The sequence below is a fragment of the Chionomys nivalis genome, chromosome 1, assembly GCF_950005125.1.
Source record: "Chionomys nivalis chromosome 1, mChiNiv1.1, whole genome shotgun sequence".
Taxonomy (NCBI): domain Eukaryota; kingdom Metazoa; phylum Chordata; class Mammalia; order Rodentia; family Cricetidae; genus Chionomys; species Chionomys nivalis.
Genome location: NC_080086.1, coordinates 196528388 through 196551323, shown reverse-complemented (window position 1 = coordinate 196551323; position 22936 = coordinate 196528388). Strand labels below are relative to the sequence as shown.

Below are 22936 nucleotides of genomic sequence, written 5' to 3'. Positions count from 1 at the left end.
AGTTGTAACCAAAATAAATAAATAAATAATTGAGCCATTATTTTATGGCTGTCTTTAGTTGTGGTTTTGGATAAATCTATTGGTCACTAACTGCCGAATTACAGTCATATGAACAATTCCATTAAATAATTATCTAAATGCATCTGTGTGATAGTTTAGACATATTTCAGGTTTCTTTATTGTTATACTGGGTTTGGTTGGTTGTTGGCTTTTGTTTTGTTGTGTTGGCCTGGTTAGTCACACTATTAATGTGTTTCCTCTTCCCACATCCTCATGTAATAGGTTAATTTGGCATTTGACACCATGCTGACATTCTACATGCATGTAAGAATGACCCCCAGTCTCTTGCAGTGGACTTGCAAGAACTGCTGACTACACTTACCTTTCAGTAAACATTTCTGTTTTATAGAGAACTAAGTTTTGAACAGCATGTTGGCAAGTTTTCCCTGTTCTATTTTGAGGTTATATAATTTAAGATAGATTTATGTAGGGGGCAGCAAATCATAAAGCTCTGAAGCCTGTGTTTCCTGGATTAAACTTTAGTTTTCTAGTACTTGCTTTTACAGCCTGGATAGGTTTCTCAGCCATCTCTGCCTCTGTTTTCTCATGTGAAATGAGTGTGATAATGGTTCCTACAGGAGTAGTGTGAACATTAAATAAGAGTGTGTATGAAACATCGTAAATGTTTTCTTTATACTTGGTACGTAGGCAGTATTTAAAAATATTAATAATGACAAATTGCTGGTGTTGTGGCTTTATCTTTCCCGACCTCATTTTACCCCCTTACTAAGATTGGGCAGACAGATAGTAGTACCATCCTTTCTTTATGAAGAATTCTACCTTCATCAGATTTGCTCCGTTTTCCTGAGGTCATGCAGAAGTCAGTGAGAGCCAAGATGGGGCTCGGGCCGCCACTCTGGGTGTCTTTTCAGCATAGCACGCCAGCACTATCCGCCAGCACATCTGGTAGTCTGGTAGTGACTGGATTTCTCTACGCTGGTGTCAGCTCAGTGTTTCTCTTGGTGTCATAGATTAGGAAAGAAACATGAACCCTGAGAGACTATAAATCACTTGGGGGGGGGGGTCACTTGCCTACTTCTTAGCTTGCACACTTGCTTCATTGTCTTGGGAGTGAAGAGAGAGAATTTCAAATTTAATTAGTTTTTGCTAGTCTGGTTTTTACTTATGTCCTCCATATTTTGAAGGACTCTCAATAAAATTAAGTACCTGTGAGGCTACAAGCAACTCAAGCAATTTGTCTGTGTATTTTTAAAGAAGTATAAAAATGCCTGTTTTGAACATTAAAACCAAGCACTATTGACCATATTCAGGAAGAAAATAATGAAGTCAGGAGAGCAGAAGTTTTTTTTTTGTTGTTTGTTTTTTTTTTTTTTTTAATTAAAATTTCCAACTGCTCCCCGTTTCCCATTTCCCTCTCCTCCTCCCACACATTGCCCCCTCCCCCCACTCCCCTCCCCCATCCCCACTCCTCTTCTCCTCCCCCCAGTCCATTCCCCCTCCCTCTCGATACTGAAGAGCAGTCCAAATTCCCTGCCCTACAGGAAGACCAAGGTCCTCCCACTTCCATCCAGGCCCAGGAAGGTGAGCATCAAAACAGGCTAAGCTCCCACAAAGCCAGTTCATGTATTAGGATCGAAACCTAGTGCCATTGTCCTTGGCTTCTCATCAGCCTTCATTGTCCGCCATGTTCAGAGAGTCCAGTTTCAACCCATGCTTATTCAGTCCCAGTCCAGCTGGCCTTGAAGAGCTCCCAATAGATCAGTTCCACTGTCACAGTGGGTGGGTGCACGCCTCGTGGTCCTGGAGAGCAGAAGTTGAGCAAAGCCGCAATGGAGGGAAATTCCACCTGGAAGAGACACTCCCCTCCTTTGATCTTTCAGCGTAGAGTGGTCTTGTCCTCTTGACTTCACGGCTTAACCCAAGAGAAGCTTAAGCACAGAATCCCACAGAAGGGAGAGTGACTGCTTTTCTAGTGGAAATCAAGCTTGCCTTGATGGTGTTGGTAGATGCTGACTGCACAATAGGAACAATCACAGTGGTTGGGAGTGGCGTCACCAGTACCCGGGGTACCACTGCTGAGGCCATTTTTCTCCCACACCTGGGCTACCCGTCAGCTATCACTCCTGCTCTGTCTTTGTAAAACATAAATTCTCGATTCCCACTGCTTCACTGGACACAAATAACTCTACATATGCCGACAACACAAAATAGTTTTCAACTAGAATTGTAATTTTATAATTATTAGTAATTATTAGTAGAATTTTGGTAGGATAAAAAAATGAGCTTATATAATTGAGATCGAAAAACAAGATAACAGAGAACTTTTCCATTTCACAAAAACAAGTTTTGAGCTACCAAAGTAATTGGTAACACTAATCAGTTCAGCTTCTGTTTCTGTATGGGTTGATAATGGACCCAGGGCCTTAAACAACACATCCTCAGAAGAACAGCATTTCCACCCTGTGGGAGTTTCGTGCAGTTGGTCCCATAGGGCCCCGCAGGTGGGGTTCAAAACATCAGCGGCTGCAGAGAGCATCCAGGGCAATCGCGGCGAAGAGAGGGGAATGGGCTCTACCCCATGCAGCTTTCTCAGGAAAGGCAGCAGAAGAGCCTCAGAGAGCTAATAATCTCATCTCGTAGGCTCCTTGTCGATTCCCATTAACCCGTGCTGTTAGACTTGAAAGAGTAAGACTTTCAGTAACTTAGTCTTGGTTGTCACTTTTCTTACCCACAGAGTTTACTCTGCTGTGTTTCTTCTGAGGACATAATAAGTCAGATACATGAGCAGCAGGAGACCCGGAGAGAATAGATGAGCATGATGACCATAATAAATAATCCAGGGAAGAAATAGGATTTAGTGTGTACAGTAGACATTCTGATTTGCACAAGCACCGGAGAGAGAGCAAGCGGAAGCAGCACCAGGTTAGCAGAGCTTGTTAACCCTTAGAGGTACACACCTGAGCTGTAGGATAAGCCGTAGCCTGTCCGGAACCGTAGAGCAGTGAACACTGGTTAGTGTCAGTAAAGCACCTACTTGGAACACTGTTGGGAAGTCCCAGTTTAGAGTCAATGGGTGTGTGTGTGTCCGACAAAGGTAGACGACAGTATGTTGGGGAAGTGACTGAGAGTAAAGATGGCTGTCCTCTTTGGAGATGAATTTGCATTTACCTTAAAGGGATGGACAGTGACGAGAAGCCTGAGATGCAGTTCAAGGTAGTGGTCCTAACTCTGCCTTCAGTATGTCACCTTGGCTTCCTACCAAATGCCAGTGCATGGCGTCTAACTTTACATCTGTGCCCCGTCTGCTATGGCTGCCACTGCCAGCTGTGGTTACTGAGCTGGTCTGCGGTGAGATATGCATGGTGAAAATGCAACCTCCTTCGAAAGTTAGTGTGGAAAAGGAGTGATAAACATCTTAGTGTTCCTAATACTAATTGTATTCTAAAATATAGTTGGAGTTGTATATATATTTACTATTAAAGTTAGTTTACCTATATTTTTCCATGTGGCTACTAGAAAATTTTAATTTATACTTGTGACCCACACTATGAGTCTATTCTATGGTGCTGCTCTGTATTGTCGTATGAAAAATGAATGTTCCTTAGATCCCAAATCATAATGATGTTGACCTGTAATTAATATGTCCTTTCATTTATTTATGTATGTTCTACTCTTAGTCTCAAAATATTCTGTTTACATTCAGAAGTATGTGTTTTGTAACATAACATAAGTAAACAACATGGAAAAAAGTAAGATAAAGCCAAAAAAAAGTATAGTTGGTACCTAAACTGCAGCATCTTTAGCAACAGCTTCATAGTAACCACCGTGTTCACCTCTGAGTAAAAACCAAGGGCATAAGGAAAGTTCAGAACCTAAGTTCAAAACTCAGTTATGCCATTTATTTTAGTCAAGTTGTTAAACCTGTCAGGGCCTCAGTTTTCTAGTCTGAAAAATAGAGTCATACACATTCCTCATGTAACCATCTACAGACTTTTGGGGAGCCTGTGAGGGCTAATATTTCAGTACATGTTAGTTCTCTAACAAGTATACACTGCTATGTCAGCATCATTTCTAATATTTAGAGAGAGTTTGTTTGGAAGGAAACAAAACATTCCTTATGTATATTATACTGACAGACTTGTCCATCCAAGCATGATTTTCCTTGTATTACAGGCAGTCTTTCATGGACAATATTTCTCTCAAAGCCATTAGATTAACGCTGGCATGCCAGTGATCCTGGAGGACCGTTTTGCCCTGCTGCTGGGTAAGGCAAGAGCCTCCTTGCTGGCCGTTCGTGCTGAGCGGATAGACACCCATTAGCACAATGGCAATTGAGGCGAATGCTTGAGTGTATAAAGGAAAACCCTCATGTGTGCTAGGCTGGGCCCAGTGAGTGCCACTGTGGGGAGCAGAGCCCCCTTTGCAGGGCTCGGTCTAGTTGATAAAATAATTTAAGAGCAAGCATGGTGATTATCTCAGTGACAATCTTATTGAAGATAGAGGGGGAAAGAGGAGTAAGATAGAGATCTTGGCGGTGGCTGAGAGAACAGATGGATGTGTGCCATGGAAAACACGGGGCAAAGAAAAATAACCCCATAACCTTTGTTCCTTGTCAAAGGGTGGTGTGTACCTCCTCAGAGAAACTGCACCCCATACTTTCAGAGCCACCAGGAAGAAATGCGTAACTATCACAGTGAGTGCCTTGGCTGTCGGCAACCAGGAGCTGCTTAGCGTGGCTAGACCTCAGAGTGGGATGGAGAGGGTGAGCAATGAAATCAGCTTATGGTGTAGCTTCCTTAGCTGCAGTCCAGAGAGGGATTTTCTGTCATCAGTATCTCCGTTAGCTCTGTGGTCAGCTTAAAGATCCCGCCATTGCTTCATCTTTAACATCACCGTGGTTCCAAGAAGCTGTGCATCTTCATCCCTTACACACTTGGCCCTTGCTGTCTTGTTTTTAATATAGCAATGGAGAGCTAGTGCTTGGAGATGAATTAGAAGCAGCTTGAAGAGTTCCCATTACTGTGATTGAAATCTACCTTTCTTTAATTTCCTATCTAACAGGTTATTACCGACCAGCGATCTTGCCATTTAACCCAGAGCAAGCTGACATATTGCTCCTGCATGTGCAGTTGGGCTTGGGAGGAAATAGCTGCAGAGAATGATTTCACCCTCTCTTTCTGCCTGCCTTGTCCTGTGAAGAGCAGTGACCTTTATGCCACCTCTGGGACATGTCAGCTTCATAATCTGACTCTCAAAGAATAAAAAAGTACATACCTAGCAAGGAAACACTTTTGAATGATGTTAAGAAAAAAAAGGTCTTGAGCTGGGCATATACCTCAGTTATAGAGGTCTTGCCTGGTATGCATGGAATCCTGAGTTTCACCCCTATCCCTAAACTGGGTCCAGCACTTGGGAGATGGAGGCAGGAGGATCATAAATTCCAGATCATTCCCTATGCTACATAGCAAGTTCAAGGCCAGCTGGGGGATCTTGATACTCTGCTTCAGAACAAAGAGAACCTTTCATTTCAACATCCTATATTAAATTTGTAACTGTAAGGGAGACTCTAAGTAAGCATCGTTGCTTTTGTCAGTTTGGCTGACCTTACATATGAAAACACAAATCCAAAATGAGATTTGGTGGGCTGGAGAGAAGGCTCAATCAGTAAAATGCTTGCCAAACATTTATGAGAACCTAAGTTTAGGTCCCTGGCGCCCGTGTGAGAGCTGGTTGTGGCCGTGCAGGTCTAAGACTCCAACACTGAAGGAACGGACTGTGTGGCCCTCTGGAGCTCCCTAGCTAACCAGCCTGTACAACGGTGAGCTCCACAGGCAGCAAGAGCCCCTGCTTCAAAAAAGAGAAGGTGGGAGTGGCATAGATAGGTTTCTGATGTTGTCAGCCTTTGGCCTCTGCACACACATGCACACACAAATGTTCATGTACATACATCACAGGGAGGGAGGGAGGGAGGGAGGGAGGGAGGGAGGGAGGGAGGGAGGGAGGGAAAAAGGAGAAAAAAGAGGTGTAAGTCGTTAAAGTGAATTTAAATTTCTAAACATGTATCCCAGATGCAGAATGTGTGATTAGCCTGCCTAAGGTTCTGGTTTAAACACAATCACCAAAATTAATGAAAATAGAATTTTAATAGAGCCAGAAGCCACACTTTGCTCAGATTTAGAATAGCACACTTTTCTTGAATACCCAAGCGATGGATTTATTGTCCAGAAATTAACATCTGTTTCGAGAGCGTGGATCTATATTATCCTTTTGCTATTCAGCTGAAAGCCTGCAGAGGAGAGAGAACGGTTTGATCATCTCCTGGGAGTTAGGGCCGAGCTGTCTACTGTGTCTCTAAGAGGGACTCTTGGCTGCTGATCACAAAGTCCAGCCAGATGTCCAGGGTGACAGAGCCCTGATGCCAGATGGGTACATGTTTCTAATGCTCCCCAGAAGGATCTCTAAGTTCCCTGTGGATGGGTCTGGCCTCACAGCCTCGGTCTCTTCAGTGGATTTTAGATCTTCTCAAAATGACTTCATCTGACTTGGAGGAGTGGGCATCCATGTTCATTCCTCTTGTACCTATTGCAAGCTCACAGTTCTGTGGCTCTTTATGCTCTCGCTGCCTGACAGTTTATGAACTGTAAATGATATTTTGATGATATCTTACTAGATTCTGAATAGTTCATATACCGTATTTGCAGAACTAAAACAACAAATATCACTGTGGGTATTTAACTTAAAAAGCTGATTTTTAGGGTACCAACCCCAGGATAATGGGTTCCAGAGTATATGTAAATGAGTTAAATAGAAAGTTAAGAAAGTTATTAGCCACAAACCATTTGACTACCAGGAAAGGTTAGTCCAATGACATCTTTAGCTTATGAAAATTAAATTTGATGACAATTATTTCTTCTAGTACCTAACAATAAAACATGTAAGGAAGTACAATGACAAGGACTTATGATTCTCTGATTTTTTTTTCTTAATGATAAGCTTTTGGTGTATAAACTACCATAGGTGAAGGAAGTGTAAAAATGTAGCTCCTTTGACCCTCTGGAAGTCATATTTGGGTCCATTAATTATCTACTCTACTACTCTTGACTTAGAAGAGAGAGGAAGAAAGGGAAAGAAAGAGGAAAGAAAAAAGGAAGGGAGTAGCTGAGAGGGAAGAAGATAGGATACTGTATGCTTCTGATCATTTTCTCTACGAAGTAAGACGGAGAATAAGAGGCAGTCAAAGCAGAACTCAAGCTACCAAGCCCTTTCTGCTCCTTCATAGTCTCACGAGTTCAATTTATCCAAGACAAAATTGGTGTTTGCTTTAGTAAACATGCCTGGTAGGCGGTCTCATCTATAATTTTAAAGGAATAGAGTATTGGGTGTCTTAATGCATATTCTATTGCTCTAGGTCCAGGCAAATGGAAGTGAATTCTTTTCTTTGAGAATAAAGAAAGGTTACATACAGGGGTTAGTTACACAGTCATGGATTTTAAAGCTATAGGTAATAAATAATGGAACCAGAAGATAGACACAGCAGGGCACAGCCAGACTCAACGGAGAGCTGAAAGGGCAAAACAAAAGTCTAGAATCTTCCAGTTTTCAGCTGTGAGACAATCCTTGTTACCCTGGAAGTGGGTGTCATTGCTTCCTGCTAACTCTTTCCTCAACTTTCCATTATCTTTGTGTGTAAGGCTGCAGAAAGAGAGCCTCTGTCCGAGTCTGGGGTTCCTTGACCTTGTTCACTACTATAAGAACAGCATGGCCTGGAGCCCATCCTCAATACTATATGCAAATATTCATGCTCATTATTAGTATTTAATATTTTCCGGGGATTTTCAGATTGTTTTCAACTGTTGCTTGCTCTAGGTTGAGATTCCCTAAAGTCCCTTTCAAATGAAGCCAGTGAGTGGCAGCATTCTGACCCCCTTCCCTTTTGTTCCCTTAAGGTAGTGGTGGTGATCTAGAACCACAGCTACAAAGACGATTGCTACGGGAGTAGGATGAGGTGTCACGCTGCCCTTTGTTATACAGCTTCCCCGCAAACTCCCAGAGGGCGGCTATCTAGTGACCAAAGTCAGTTCCGTGACCTTCAGGACCATCTTTTCCTTCCTGTGTCCGGTCTCTGAGGTGTGGAACTACAGAGATATTTCTGCACACACTATTATGGGCATTTTTACTGAAACGTAGGGGCATAGTTGAAGACACGCCCTAAAAGTTAAGTGAGAGCCCCAAAGAGATACCCTCCAAGATAGCACAGGGCCACATTTGAAGGGGGTGGGAAGAGTTTATTGCTGAGATAAAGCTTGAGTCTAATCTTATCACCCTCCTAGAAGTATTTATTTACATTTTAACTGAGATTGTTTGCCTTATGGAGATAAGCTTTCTCCCTCTCTCCCAGAAGGGAGGCAGACATCTGTCCATTTGCTTTATTGCCATCCAGATTTATGTTTCCAGAATCCTTCACCTCACTATAGACGGGGGTATAATAGCTTCAAGGACTCAAAGTGTCAGAACCCATAAGAGGAAGCTAAATTGTGTAGAGCCAGGAAGCGATTTTACATACATGCTCACTGATATTTCCTGTCTGTAATGACTTGCGTTGCACTTGCATTCGAGATAATTATAAGTGAAAATGGGGCTATTTAAAGAGTCAGCTCAGACCTGTGTTAACATACCGGCTCCATACCAACTTCTCTCCTCTTCTGAGTTGTGACTCTAGCAGCTGTACCAACTTTAGTTGGTCCATGGTAAAGAGTAAAAAGTGCCCATCAAGAGCACAAGGCCACAGCAAGTGTGCTCTGACTCAGCTGCTGGACCCCTCCTGTATTGTGATAATGAATAACTAGATTAAGAATACAAGTTTGCCATTTAGTATAAGCTTTAAGATGGGGTTCAAGGTCAGCCTGTCTCACCTTGATTTCTGTTATTCTTAAGACACCCCCCCACACACAGAGACACTATAACATGACCATGTCTTCTGGATTCTTGTATATGACCATCAATTGTATTTGCCTGTTGTGAGGAGCAGCGGGCTGCGTTACTGCCCTGCTCCCGCACGGCTAACTTTATACCCAAAATAACAGCACACAAATTGTATTATTTTAAACACTGCCTTGGCCCATTAGCTCTAGCCTCTTACTGGCTAATTCTCACATCTTGATTAACCCATTTCTAATAATCTGTGTAGCACCACGAGTTGGTGACTACCGGGAAAGATCTTAACCTGCATCCATCTCAGAGAGGAGAGGCATGGCGTCTGCCTCATTGTCTTCTTCCCAGCATTCTGTTATGTCTACTTCACCCACCTATGTTCTGACCTATCAGTTTCTTTATTAATTAACCAATTAAAGCAACACATAGAAAGAAGAACCACCTACATCATTTGCCCATCCTGCTGTGTAAGTTTTACCAAAGCTTCACAGGGTTTCTGTTCTCATAGCTATTTTTGCAACCTTTTGCGTCTGTTTATCACCTACAGTCTCCAGGATGCTTGCATGAGGATTGCTGCTTTTGGTTCTTGTATACAATTTGGAGATAAGGCCAAAGGTTTAAGACTTGATTCTGTCTATATCAATTTGAATTCTATTTCAAAATGTGCTTGAAATGAGATCCAGAGGGATTGGGAATCAGCATCAACTAGGATTAGAAAGTATCTTAAGTCTATGGTATCAAGGAATTTTCAGTTGAAGGGATTCTTGTTGTCATGATATCAGCAATTACCCAGAAATTGGCTCCATACAATGTCATTTGTTCAGTGATACTGAGCTTCACCTCTTCCAAATGCACACAGGCATTTTCTTCTGCAGCTTCTGCACAAGTAAATGAATACAAATATGATAGTATCTACACTACGTTTAAAAAAGAAAAACTGTTTTTAAACTGCCTTTGAGCCTTTAACTACTTCTAGACCTTTAGTGACTTTCATGGCTCTTTAACAAATATTAACCTACTTAATTCATAGAAGTCACATGTGAGATACATCAGAATATTCGCTTTGTACAGATGGGGACAGAGGGACAGAGAAGGCCTGAGGCCACACGCTCAGGAGGTGTTAGGCTTTCAGTTTCCAAGCGATCCATGATGACTTCAGGCCCTATACTCCTCCTGTGAAAAGACACTGAGCTTTTGATAAAAAAACAAAAAACAAACAAACAAACAAAAACCTTCATGTTCTGCTTAACATAGCACATGCTCCAAAATTTCCAAATCACTGAATCTTTCAGTCATAGACACAGGGACATGAATGCAGAGGTAGGTAGGAAGAAAGATGCTTATGGGCTAGTACCACTCTCCTGATGACTGTCTTAGAAGCAATCTCTAAGACTGCCTCTCTGATTTTAATTCATTCGTGTATACTTACAAAGGCACATTTAGTACAATTTCGCTATGGAAATAGCAGTTCAAAACAATAGCTTCCATTAAAATGCAAAAAGGAAAGTATTAAGGTTAATGCTATTGCCCAAATAGTTCCATTTTTACTATCCTAAATAGAACAGTTTCTTAGTTTTTACCTGTGTGGAGAGTCTTTGGAATTGGGTTCAGTCTGTCTTTTGCCATTTCTCTGTCTAACGTGGTCATTCTTTTCACGCAGGGTCTTCAGAAGCAAGTTGGAGAACTGGAAAGCCAAGCCTCCCCCCGCGGCTCAGGCCACTCCTCGCTCTCCTTGCATGCCTTTCTCATGGTTTACTGAAAGTCGGAAAGGATCCTATTCCTTCAGGAACCTGCCTTCAGTTCTGAGTCCCCTTCCGCCTTCTCCTGAGACCCTAATTTCAGATAAAACAGGGTCCAAGGTAGACAACTGGACTAAAAAAGCTGACAAGAAAGCCCCCATTCCTATCTCCTCTCACTTTTTGGAAGGCCTTCTCAACCTGTGTGTACACCCTGGGTCTCAGGAACCAATGTGCTAACACTGCCATAGGCATGCATGGTGTTTCCTTTGTGGGGAGAAATGCCTTACCTAACCAGCACCCTTTTCAACACTGGTCCATTCTAGCTTGTGTTTCTCTTCACTTGCCTGTCATCTCACTTACGGCTGTTAAATCTCAGTTTGACAGTTAAGCCATGCTGGGAAAGGGGCATTCAAATGATGAAACAGTGTCCTAGATGTTTACTAAGTATTCTTCTTTAACTTGCATTATGAAACTCTTTCACTGTGCTCGTCAAGATTTACTGGAAAACAGATAAATTCGGAACTGACTGTGTTCAGTACTTTTAAGAGAAACAAACAGAACGAGCCAACAAAAACCACTGGCATATAGCATCTGACTTTTTGTATTGAAGCTACATTTTGTAGAACAGCATAGCTCCTGTTCTAATTCTGTCGCCAAAGTTCTTATACATTAGCAGAATTAGAAATTATATGCATAGGTGTGATGCATTTAAAATGCTTGATGGTTGTTTCCAGCATGACACTGCAAACCTTATCTAACGTTTTACTGAAACACATACAGTGGCTAACCTTGGAGTTCTTCGGGCTTCTTTTTTCTGTATTCACTCTTCTTTCCCAAACAGAAATATGTGATTAACCTTGTTTGATTATTTCTTTCCTTGAGTTCAGCAGCTCAAAAGGTTCTGAATGAGGGGCTAGAGGACTGCATCTCCCATGATAATACAAGGGTGATGTTTTGTGTGTAATACCTTACAGCTTGTATGTTCTACCAGCCTCAACTCTTTTTGGAAGATTTATCAAATCTTGGAGTTGGTCTCTGGCATGGTTATTCCTTCTCAGTAAAGCAAAGGAACCTGGTGGAAATAACAGTCCAGTTCCTAGAGAAGTGTAGTATGGAGGAAGATGGGGTTGGGTAGTCACTTGAATTCCTGGGAATTCAGTTATTTAATAAGTAGCAAAGAAGTTTTGGTCATAATCAACCCTTTGTACTTTTTTGTGTTGTTCTGAGACCTAAGTTTCACCTGAGTGAATCTAATATTATCTCACACTAAAGGGAGCTTCAGTGCACAGTGTTTTCACCTCCTGACCCCAGGAGCTGATGCAGTCTTGGGGTCTATTCCATGCAGTCCCTTTGGCTTATATTCCAACATATAACTAGTGTTGTGTCTGAAGGGTGCATCCCGGAGGGGACCTGTCACTTCTCACAGGATTTATCACAGCCAGCCCCACGCCGTCTTTCCCAAGGGTGCTTCAACTACCTTCCTGATATGAGTTGCCATCTGTTCCTGATAACTCAGCCTCTGCATAGCATCTTGTTTTTCTACTTACTCTGTTCCTCATCACAATTAGGGTTAAAGCAGATGGGCTTATTAATATCACTCCTCTGAGCGGTTACAGAGGATAATGAATTCTGTACCCTTGGAGAGAAACTGAAAAATCATTTCTCTATAACGCCTATCCCTGCATCAGATGGAGAAAGTGCCCGGAGTTTCCAGTTTGTCTCAAAAGGTGCAGCATCCTCTGCTTGTGCCCAGGTGAAGGCCATCATCGCCAAACCATTGTCAAGTCTCTTCTGAAGAAAAGTGACGGAAGTGAAGCAGATGAGGGCTTGGAAGCACGTCTGCCTCTAGTTCACTCTGTGTGTTCCCATAACACTCTTTTCTTTTGTTCTTACAGAACTTCACCTTTAATGATGACTTCAGTCCAAGTAGTACCAGCTCGGCAGACCTGAGTGGCTTAGGAGCAGAACCCAAGACACCGGGGCTCTCCCAGTCCCTGGCGCTGTCCTCAGATGAGGTACTGGAGAGGCACCATGGCAGAGCTGAGTTTTCCTGTCACATTTCCTCCAGTTCCCACTGTGGGAAGATATTTGACGGTAGATTCAGCATAGAAATGATCAGCACTGAGGTTTTATGTTTAGCATAAGGTCCTCATGATTCCACCCGACTCTTCTTCAGCATTAAAGAAAAGTTTAGTTTCTGAGCCCTTTGAAGCTTCCTAGCCCTCCCGTTATATATGTGAACACGTGGTAGGGAGTCTGGGCACTGAGAAACTAGATAGCAGTTTACCTGTCCTCGGATGCTGTTAATTATCCACTCCCGCTTCCCTCACCCAGAGTTGCCCCTTCCCCCGGGCTCTTGAGTCCTCTGAACGTGATATGCCCAGTTGAATCACTGCAACCATTAGGCACAGCTCCGGAAAGGAAACAGAGTTAGACCCATCTATCCGGATGCTACGGTGAGGATTAGCCTTGCTAAGAATTACCAGGAAATACATATGTAGGAGAGCAGCAGAAAGCTATGCTGGGCTTGCCTAGTTAAAAACTGGCCGAAGTTGGGGGTGGGGCAGGAAATAATGTAACTAAAATATGTTTCCTCTTACATATAAAACAATTGGTCTTATTTCTTTATAACATGAGTTTTATGCAACAAGACTCCATTTTTTTCTTTTAAACTTTTCTGATCATGTTTTTCTAGTGGGCTTGGTTTTGATGTAATAAAGAGTGCACTGTGGATGTTGTGTGTCCCATTTCTGTAACACTCTTCTTCTTGGTTCTTTTGTTGCTGCTCACCCAGAGCCTGGATATGATAGATGATGAGGTGAGCTATCTGCGGGGTGTGTGGTGCCTTGTCTGGTTTGGTTGAACTTGCTTTCTTCTGCTTACAACATTACAAGAACACTGTGTGAGGGCGGAAGACCGCACTTCCTTACGTCTTAGTGAGAGGTAGTTCCTGAATCCAGAGGTTGAGTCCCTCTCCCATAGCCATCAGCTGGCATGCTCCATCCTTTCCTGCATCCGCTGCCTCCCCCTCAGCTTACACCCTCCTCTCTTCTCTACTCTTCAAGTAACTCTCCAGGGAAACTCCTGTCTTTCCTCTGAGCCCTATCATGACTTCATCTTCTCTCAACTTAGTGGTTCTAGGCACTCTCCTGCCTCTGCACAAATAAAGGGGATAGTGGACAGTAGACAGAGCCTGAGATTTACAATGAGCCTCTCGTTAAACAACGCCACTTACTAGTGCCGTGTCTAAGAAGGATCGTGGAAGCTCTCTGCCTTAGGTTTCTCCCGTCTTAAAATTAATTGTGGATGTTAGTGCCCTACCATCCTCACAGGTTTGCTTCCTGCTCAGATGAAGTGATTGTTGTGAAATCTCTCTAAGGAGGCTTGGGAACTTTAAGACCTTTTTCTATAAAGTGAAGGAGACAATATTTTTAATGTGTTTTTAATGTAACTTTAGTGTTTTCTAACAGGATAAATTTAAAGTGTTGTATTGAATATAAAGATACATAAAATATTTTCTACCTCTGATGATATCTCCAGAGTTATGTATTATAAAATCATCAGTGTTAGTGTGCACTTTTTCAGTTTTTAACTTTCTTCATTTGTAGTAGTGCTTTATTTGTGGAATATTATTAATTTTCCATCTACCAGAATTGCTAGGTAATAGACAAGTGTTTCTTAACAAAAGTAGAACTATTATCATTTTATGATTTATAAATAAATATGGCTCTTGTAGTTTGAGATAGCATACTATGAGCATGGTGTTTTGGTCATTTAACAACACTGCATACATTCCTATCTCAGATCCTTGATGATGGACAGTCTCCCAAACACAGTCTGAGTCTGAATCGGGCCGTTCATGAGTGGAGTGTGCAGCAGGTTTCTCACTGGTTAATGAGCCTAAACCTGGACCAGTATGTGTCTGAATTCAGTGCCCAGAACATCACTGGGGAGCAGCTCCTGCAGCTGGATGGCAATAAACTGAAGGTAAAGATTCTCTGTCTGTGTTAAGTTACCAGTTATGTGTGTGACTTGTAACACCTGACATTTTCATTAGCTGAGAGTGTTCTGCATATCCATGTGGTAATTTCTGTCAGTACTGAGCAGAAAAGATACCGAATGATTTCTCAGTAGAAAATGAAGCCTGAGGAAGTTCATCAGGGGTTCTGACTCAGGATAGGCTGCTGACCAAGAGGGTTAGGACCTCTATATTAACACTACTCACTTCCCATCGTACTACTAACTTTTATTAATGGCCAGTGCGAATCTTTCTTTCTTCATTTCTTCTCACACCCCCTCTCCTACCTACTACCTGAAAACTGAAACTATGGCCCCAACTTTCTCCCTCAAGTGTATGCAAGCCGTCCCTCCCTGTCACCTCCATTGCACCTTCATTTCCACTCATCCAGCCCATCTCTTTTAAAGACTGACGTGGCGCCCAACCCTATGGAGAAAGGGTAAGAGGAGGGTACAGCCAGTTCCACACACCCCTCCCCACTGCTTCAGGCTCCTGCCAGGCTGATGAGTGTCTCCTGGCAGTCTTTGAAAAGGTTAGAGATCAATCAATAACTTGTGAATATGAAGGCCCCATCGACAAGGCTGTCCCTCTTGGGGAGGCAGATGCATCCTGCTGTTGATGCTGAAGGTCATGGAACGTTTAAAGTACACAGCCATCTTCCCTGATTCTGAATTCTAAACTCATCCGGCCACCTCATCATTTTAATTGGGCTTCCTCTATAGGTCTGCCTTTGGGAAGGCAACGGTCAGAGAGATGGGCATGCTGGTCTCAAAGCCATTTTTGGTTCTGGTTGTAAATAACTACATTGGCAATAGAGAGGCCATTTCGCTTCCTCCTGCCCTTCTTGGAGCCTTCTGTGACGGCAGGTGCTCTCCAGTTCCCTTTGAAGATATTGATGACTTTAGCGGAAGGTTGAAGCGGGATCGTGCCCTTTTCATTTATTCACTCATTAGTCACCAATTTGGAAAGCATTTTATTAATGCCTTCTGGAGTGTATTTTGCAAAGAACGTCAAAGAACAAAGCCCAGATCCTCCTCGCATAGAGAATTTGGCAAGTGTAGTCTGCCTTTCCTCAGCTCTGACCTCCTCCTTCTATGTTTAACTAAGGTCATGAGATTAAGCATAGTATGATGTTTTCCTCATCATAAGCAAAGAGTTCAGCAGTTTTTCAGATTCAGTTTGTACGTGTGCTTCCTTTGTAGGCTCTTGGGATGACGTCATCCCAGGACCGGGCACTGGTTAAAAAAAAACTGAAGGAAATGAAGATGTCTCTAGAGAAGGCTCGGAAGGCCCACGAGAAAATGGAAAAACATAGAGAAAAACTGAGGAGAAGGGAACAAGAACAAATGCAGAGGAAGTCCAAAAAATCAGAAAAGATGACATCCACGATGGAGCGCAACACTGAGCAGTAATCCCGTGGGGAAGTGTGAGGGAAGTCTCGCCCCTTCCTGTCCCTTCTCCTGCAGAGGGTGAAGAAGAAACTGATGGGGATAATGCCATTGTAGGCAGTTTAAAGAACTGTGTGTTGGATTCACTCCTAACTCTAACATAATAACCCCAAGCCACCTTTGGTTTATTAATTTATTGATTAATTACAAACCAGAAATATCATTTTTCTCTTCTACTTACCAACATCCTGCGCTATGCGGAGTGTATTGTGCCGTAGAGAGCCAGCCTGACCCAGCCAGTGAGAGCAGGATTCACTCTGGTGTTGTGAGTGGACTACCCAGAGTTTGCAGTGAGAGCCCCTAAAACTGAGATAGTAGCTGTGGTTGTTTGTTAGCAGAGGACACCTGCCTTGAGACGAGGGAGCTGCTGTCTCCTGGGTTGCAGATCCTAACACAGTGTAAGCGAGGCTCCCTTCAATTCCGATGTTAGAAGTCAGTCCCATTGTGGGAATGTGGGTGCCCAGCTCATAATTACCAGATGAGAGAAACAGCAAGTGTTGTTCCATTTGCTGGAATCAGAGGAAGAGAGAAAATACTAGTTATTTGTTAACTCTAGAAGAAATAAAAAAGGCTTAAGAACCCAGATGTGGGTGTCCTAAGGGGCTTGCGGGGAGGTGGGGGTGGGGGCAGCATTTTCCTTCATGTATCGCCCAACAAAGAAGAGAATATCAGAGCCTGGTGCAGCCATGGGTGTTGAGACCCGCTCGTGTGTTGGCCAGCCCAGCGAGCTCAGGGTGCGGTGGCCCTGACAAACAGTACAGCCCCTCCCTCCCGACAGATTGGACAGGAAATTGATTTTAAGGAAAGAATGTTTTCAGATTTCCTCTCCTGAGACACATTCTGGCTGTCTTCAGCCTGCCTCTGACACAGTCAGGAACTTGTCACGTATTTTCTACTCAGAATTTCCCAAGTGGGCTCAGTTAGTGTTTTAACAAATGCACTTTTAAGAACTTAAAACTAGAAATACTGGTTGGAGGTTGAGATTTGAGTAACAGTCAACCAGGAACTTTTTTTTTTTTTTTGAGCACATGAGATTCTTTCCTGTGAAGGACAGCTGTCAGTTACATTTCAGAGACATTTGGAATGACTTTTCTAAGCAATTCTCTTCCACATTCTAGAGCTTCCCAGAGTTGTGTGGGGTGGACTTTAGCAGTGTAAGATCTTATCCTTAAGTCCAGTATTAAGGATTCCAGTATTTTACCAACCCAAGCTAACTCAGGAGAGTTGGGCAGGAAGAGGAGAAAACAAACTCGTCTTGAGACATTTCAAACCGTGAGGGTTTTATTTGTTTGCTTGCCTTTAGTTTTGCCTTTTTGCTTCTGTATCTAACTCTCGCTGCTGCATTGACTCTACAAAGATGACGTTACCTACTTTACGGTGAACGAATTTCAAGTAAGGCTGGAGGCTAGACGAATTCTTGGCGCATATTTTACTTCCTTCACTCCACCAGGCCCTTCTACCCGCAGCCCTGTCCCTGTCTCCTCCGGATGCACAGAGTCTGCATCAGGCTGGAGAGTTATCACAGGTGTCTGTGAGGCTAGGGCTCTGTTGCCGCTGTGACCTCACTTTGAACTGTAACATTGTGACTTTTTCTTTTTATTGTTGTTTTTGAAGCATATAAATTCTAAAATTATCTGAACTAGAAACTTAATCCTGTTCTTTCACCCAGGGCCTGCTCCTTTTCTGGCACTGTTAGGTTTTGGTCTTTCCGAAACAGACATACCAGTCCTAAACATGATATGGAAGTAGCTGAGTGTTCTGCAGTCGCCAGACCTGCTTCATGGTCTTGCTTGGGGTCAAGTACTGGGTGCCTGTTTATGTCTTCGGATGTCTGATTATGGTGAGAAACCAAGAGACACATTACTGAACTACAAATTCAGCAAACATTTCCTAAGACCAGAAGACTAGCAAAAATCAGGCAATACTAATGCTTGCTATTGTAAATTTTACCTGGTTTTCTTTTCTTTTGGGGAAAAACAAACCTGGATTGCACTGGAAGCTTCTTTGTGTTCATTTATAAGAGTGAAAACAGACATTTTCAGTTGTGTTTACACTTTGATGATTTGAAATTGAAAATGTATATATTTGAAGTGTCTATAGTCTGTCTCTGCCTGTACCTTATGATCTGTTATATTGCATTTCTTAAATATAGCATTCTTACTGCAACTTTATGAACACTTCAGCACTTGGATCAGCATTTATATCATAGTTAGAAATCAAATTTATTCTCATTACGCCATTTAGTTTAGATTTCGACCATTTTGATTTTTAAGTTAAATTATCACAATCTTAGACCAAAATGAGTTCCTTTAACAATGCTACTAAAAACTGGTGAAATTGTAAAAGGCTCTTGATTCTTCTGCTGCTCAGCAAAGGATGGGCATACGCTGGCTGGTGTGTATGACAAAAGAGAAGGCCCTCGGACTTTGTGAGCAATTATTTCCATCTAGTTTAGTTATTGACTGTGGTGCATGATAATAATTGAGTTTCCGCTGTCTTGCACAATTCCTTCTTTAATACTGTAGTTTTTCGGGTTTATTCAATTAATTTAACAGAGAATTGTTGCTTTGTGGACATTAAAGATTTTGGAAGGTTTTTAAGTGATCAACAAGTGAACAAAAAGGGAATGTCTGCTGACCATGAACTGTATTCCAGTGAAGTACTCAACAGTCACCAGAAGCGTTTTGGGGTACAGGTGATGTTTGGGCATGGGGATACATGGCGAGACCCTGCCGTGGGTAGAATAGGCACATGCTCTGGGTCAGGGTTCCAGTAAAGAACACCGTAGCGGGTTGCTACCTAAGACCAAGTCCTTTTCAGTGGTGCGCATGCGTGTAATCATCTCCTTCCTCCCCAAAGTCAGGGGAGTTCTGTTAGAGTGGGAGACATGCTTTATCCACTGTAGGGCTCCGCCTTCACCACCATGACCGCAAAGCTCTTCTCGGGGGATCTGTCGCCCTTGAGCTGGCGTTCACACGGACTTCCCACTTGCCAGCAGTTTGACTCCAGTATGACAGGAGCTAATGCCAAACCCAGCTTCCAACAGGCACCAAACGGGCATACCTACCTTGTGTTCCTTTATTTTAGGAAATGAAGTGGTAGAGAAGTGGGGACTCCTGCCACTCTCCATGCCAGAGGGTATGTACCGGAGAATCGTGAGCACCTCAGGCCTAAGCTGCAAGAATGCCCACAGGTCGGAGATAGCCCGAGTCTCTATGGGCTGTACTGAAGATAGAAAATTCTCGTCTAGGATCTTTGTCCAATAGGATTAACTTGTGCCTGGAAAGTCTATAAGAAGTAGACAAATTGCCTTTATACAGCTGTTCTAAGTCGTTTATAAACTTGAAAGGTGAGAGAAATTTGAGGAGGGCCATCAACATTTAGCAAGGATGTTTAAGATGATTCTGGAAGAGGGGAGGACAGATGATTCTAAAAGAAACTTCCATCCATTGGATGCACATTTCCCTCTTGTGTTTCGGAATTAACATGGAGCTGGTGATAAGGAAGATCTCACTCTGGGGGCCAGGCATGTCACAGGTTTCCACACTATGACTACCTGAATGAAAAGTAGTTAGGGAACGGCAGAACTGACTTTCGTGTGTTTTCTTACTTATGAGTCAGGTTACCTGTGTCCAGTTCTAAAGGTGAACTTGTGAAGGTGAAACCCAGGAGTAAAGCATCTTCCAAAGTTGTCCTCCTTGTGATAGGACAGAGAAGGGGACAGACTCATTAGGAAACAGCATTGCAGGAAATCTGTTTCACTGATTCGGCCCTGAATGTGGGACCAAGTGTGCTGGCTGACTTTGTTTGCATTTGTCTGGAATATTTAAAGTCCCATGAAATTTAGTTTTGAGCCACAACATCAGGGGAGGGGAGCGGGGATAACACCAGGGAAAACACATTTTCATGACTTGAAAAAGTTATGCTGAGCAGCTAGAGGAAAAGGGAAAAGCATACACAGTTAACTGCCCCACTAAGTGACTCCAGTTCCATCATGGGAGGCCTAGGGGTCTCTCACCTGTTTGTACAAGGGTCTGTGTGGGATTGTCGGTGAATGTTACTGAAGACTCAAACTTGTGAGCACCTGGACCTGTTTCTGTATCCTCAGAGTAGGGAGCAAGAGAGACTCCATGCTTCCTAGCCCTGACCCCATCAACTCCAGACCATTAGGGATCCAGCATTGTGCAAGACATAAGGAATAAGAGAGCAAGCCACAAATTCTCAGCTGTGTGCATGCCACTTGTGTAGGTGCCAGAACTGTGTGTGACTATGTCCCCACTCTTACACACACATATATACCATAAGCACGTGGCATAAAATATACTATCCATGGACTACAGTGATGAGTTAGGACCCTGGGCTGCAATCATAACCTTATCTCCACTTTCTGTGTTGTGTAAACATTGAATGGCTCGTAGCTTTTAAGAAGTTTTTTTTTTAATGTAAGTATCCTACTAAATGCACTTACGCTTCTAAATGTTTATATATTTTGGTAAAACTGATTTATTAGATCTTTGGTATCATATTTTAGTAAGATAAATTTTCCTCAAAGGTTTGGTTAATGCTTTGATGTCCAGATTGCACTTTTTTAGAGTTAGGAATCAGAAGATATGCAGCTTTGGGCATTTCCCACTGCAGACCACAGCTTCCTTGCTAGAAATTGCACTGTGTGTTCCTGTGTGTCAGCTCTCTCTCCTCTATGATGAGGTCTGCAGTAGCCTTGATGCTTATGTCACTAACTACTGGCTCTCTGGTGACAAGTACTTCTGTCATGTGACCACTATTTACTTCCTATGCCATCAGTCTGCAATGGCATTTTGGTTGCCATCAAAAATAACACAATGGGTTATGAGTATATGTCTTTGGAAGGCGTGTACATTCATTACCTTTAGCTGTTTTATGCACACATAAATTTCTTGCTAAGGATTTAAGTATTCATTCATGAAATAATAATTAGCCAAAAAAATACCTTAAATTACCTTTACAAAAAAATCAGCTAGATAACACCTCCCAAGTGATTGTCATGCTAACTAACACCTTCCAGCAACATTAGGTTCGAACAGCGATTAATAAAATCTCTAAGTGTGTGTACTATACCCTCCCCAGTATTATTTAATGCCATAACTACTGCTTCTGTATTTTTTCAATGATGTTTTGATGAAGCCACTTGTATATCTACTACATATCACTGATGAGACTAGGCAGCTGAAAACCTGAAGGAGCATAAAATTGGTGTCACATAAGATGCTATTTGTTTTGATCTTTCGTTATATATTGCTAAAGGGAAAGAAGTGGTTTGCAAACCATTTGAGTCTGGTGAGTATGGGTAGCATATTACCTGAAGTGTTAATTTGTATGTTCTGCGGTCTGATTGTTTGCATGGAAGAGACAATAGTGCCACATCTGATCTGTTCTCTGGTGCTTGGTTAGTGTCTGCTGTTTCAAATGGCACTCCTTACTCTTTGTTTTCAGAGGCATTCAAAGCAAACTATATTGTAAATGGCCCATTGTTTTCTGACCATCTGAAAAATACCTGTGATTAAATTTAATTTGTTGGTGTAAATATATTTCTTGCCAATGAGTATTATTGTTATTAGATAATGAATGCAATAAAAGGAAATACAGTCATCTGCCAGAGTATATATTTCTTTTTTTTCCTCTTCCATTTCCACCTTCAACTGAAACAAGCCCTGACTGGGCAAACCTGCATTAACCATCAAAACATATCTATCCATCAAGAGCAAAGTGCACATTTTTCATGGAAATGAATCTAAAAATTAGTTTTAACTCTGGCAAAGTGTAAATTGGCAGCTAGAATTACACTTCAAAGCACAATTATGGAGCTGGGCATAAAGTTAAAGAGCAGGGCCTCCAGCTGGAGCGCCTTGTCCACCTCTCCTGTCCTCTGTCACTGCTTCGCCGTCAAGTTTCCAGTGCTCCTCGGCCAGAGAAAGGCGGGTGGCACATCCATTGAGCAGTCAGTCTCACATAACAGGAGGCAAAAGTTCAGCCCGTGCACCAGGTTTTTTAGCCATTTCATTTTAAGCTCTCCAAGTCCAAGAAAGCTTGAATAAAACAAATGAAGGCTATTTGTTGCGTTCTGTCTTGACCTCACAGAATAAGTGAAGTGAACCTGTTTTCCCCTTTACGGATTGTGTGCTAACGATCCCTCACCAGAGTCTGTCCTCTTTGGACAGCCTTGGATGAACCCACCCCTCACCAGAGTCTGCCCTCTCCGGACAGCCTTGGATGCACCCACCCCTCACCAGAGTCTGCCCTCTCCAGACAGCCTTGGATGCACCCACCTGCCCTCTCTGGACAGCCTTAGATGCATGACAGTTCATTTTGTTTGCCTTCTCTTTTTCTTGATTCACCAATAAACAGAAAGAGGGTGTGGTCATTTCACTGATGGTAATGACCATGGTGATGGCTAGCTAGTCAAGACATTAAAAACAAATCACGTGAGGTTTGCTTTCTTAAGCACCACGTTCATGGATGGTCATAACCAGTGTTCCAGAGAGTCAGACCCCCGGGGCTGTGTAACTGCCGTCACTGACTAACTGAACACTAGGATCCTGGTGCCCTGTACTAAACTGACTAAAATCACTTAAATCCCATTTTGACAAAGTGGTTCTTTTATGAAAATAAGTTTTATATGTTTTTATTTTGGTTTTCGTGAGATGAGATTTTACTTCACTGCCACAGTATCCTATGTCTAAAATTATAGATACATCATGATGCATAAACTGTTTGTGTTTTATACTTCCAATGTGTTGTCA

The 22936-nt window shown here is 42.6% G+C and overlaps 1 protein-coding gene across 9 annotated transcripts in view; it reads left to right on the top strand.

The window, feature by feature from the left end:
- Positions 1-21779, top strand: part of Ppp1r9a (protein phosphatase 1 regulatory subunit 9A) — a 298534-nt gene extending 276755 nt beyond the window's left edge. For 4 of the 9 annotated variants that reach the window (XM_057760828.1, XM_057761025.1, XM_057760821.1 and 1 more), the window contains 5 exons: positions 10613-10811; positions 12587-12706; positions 13486-13509; positions 14496-14678; positions 15912-21779. In XM_057760828.1, coding sequence (XP_057616811.1) covers positions 10613-10811; positions 12587-12706; positions 13486-13509; positions 14496-14678; positions 15912-16121 — 736 coding nt within the window. In that variant the 3' untranslated portion in view covers positions 16122-21779. The remainder of the gene's footprint in view (positions 1-10612; positions 10812-12586; positions 12707-13485; positions 13510-14495; positions 14679-15911) is intronic. The other 5 variants (XM_057761209.1, XM_057761163.1, XM_057761108.1 and 2 more) reach the window with 3 other exon arrangements.
- The last annotated feature ends 1157 nt before the right edge of the window (positions 21780-22936 follow it).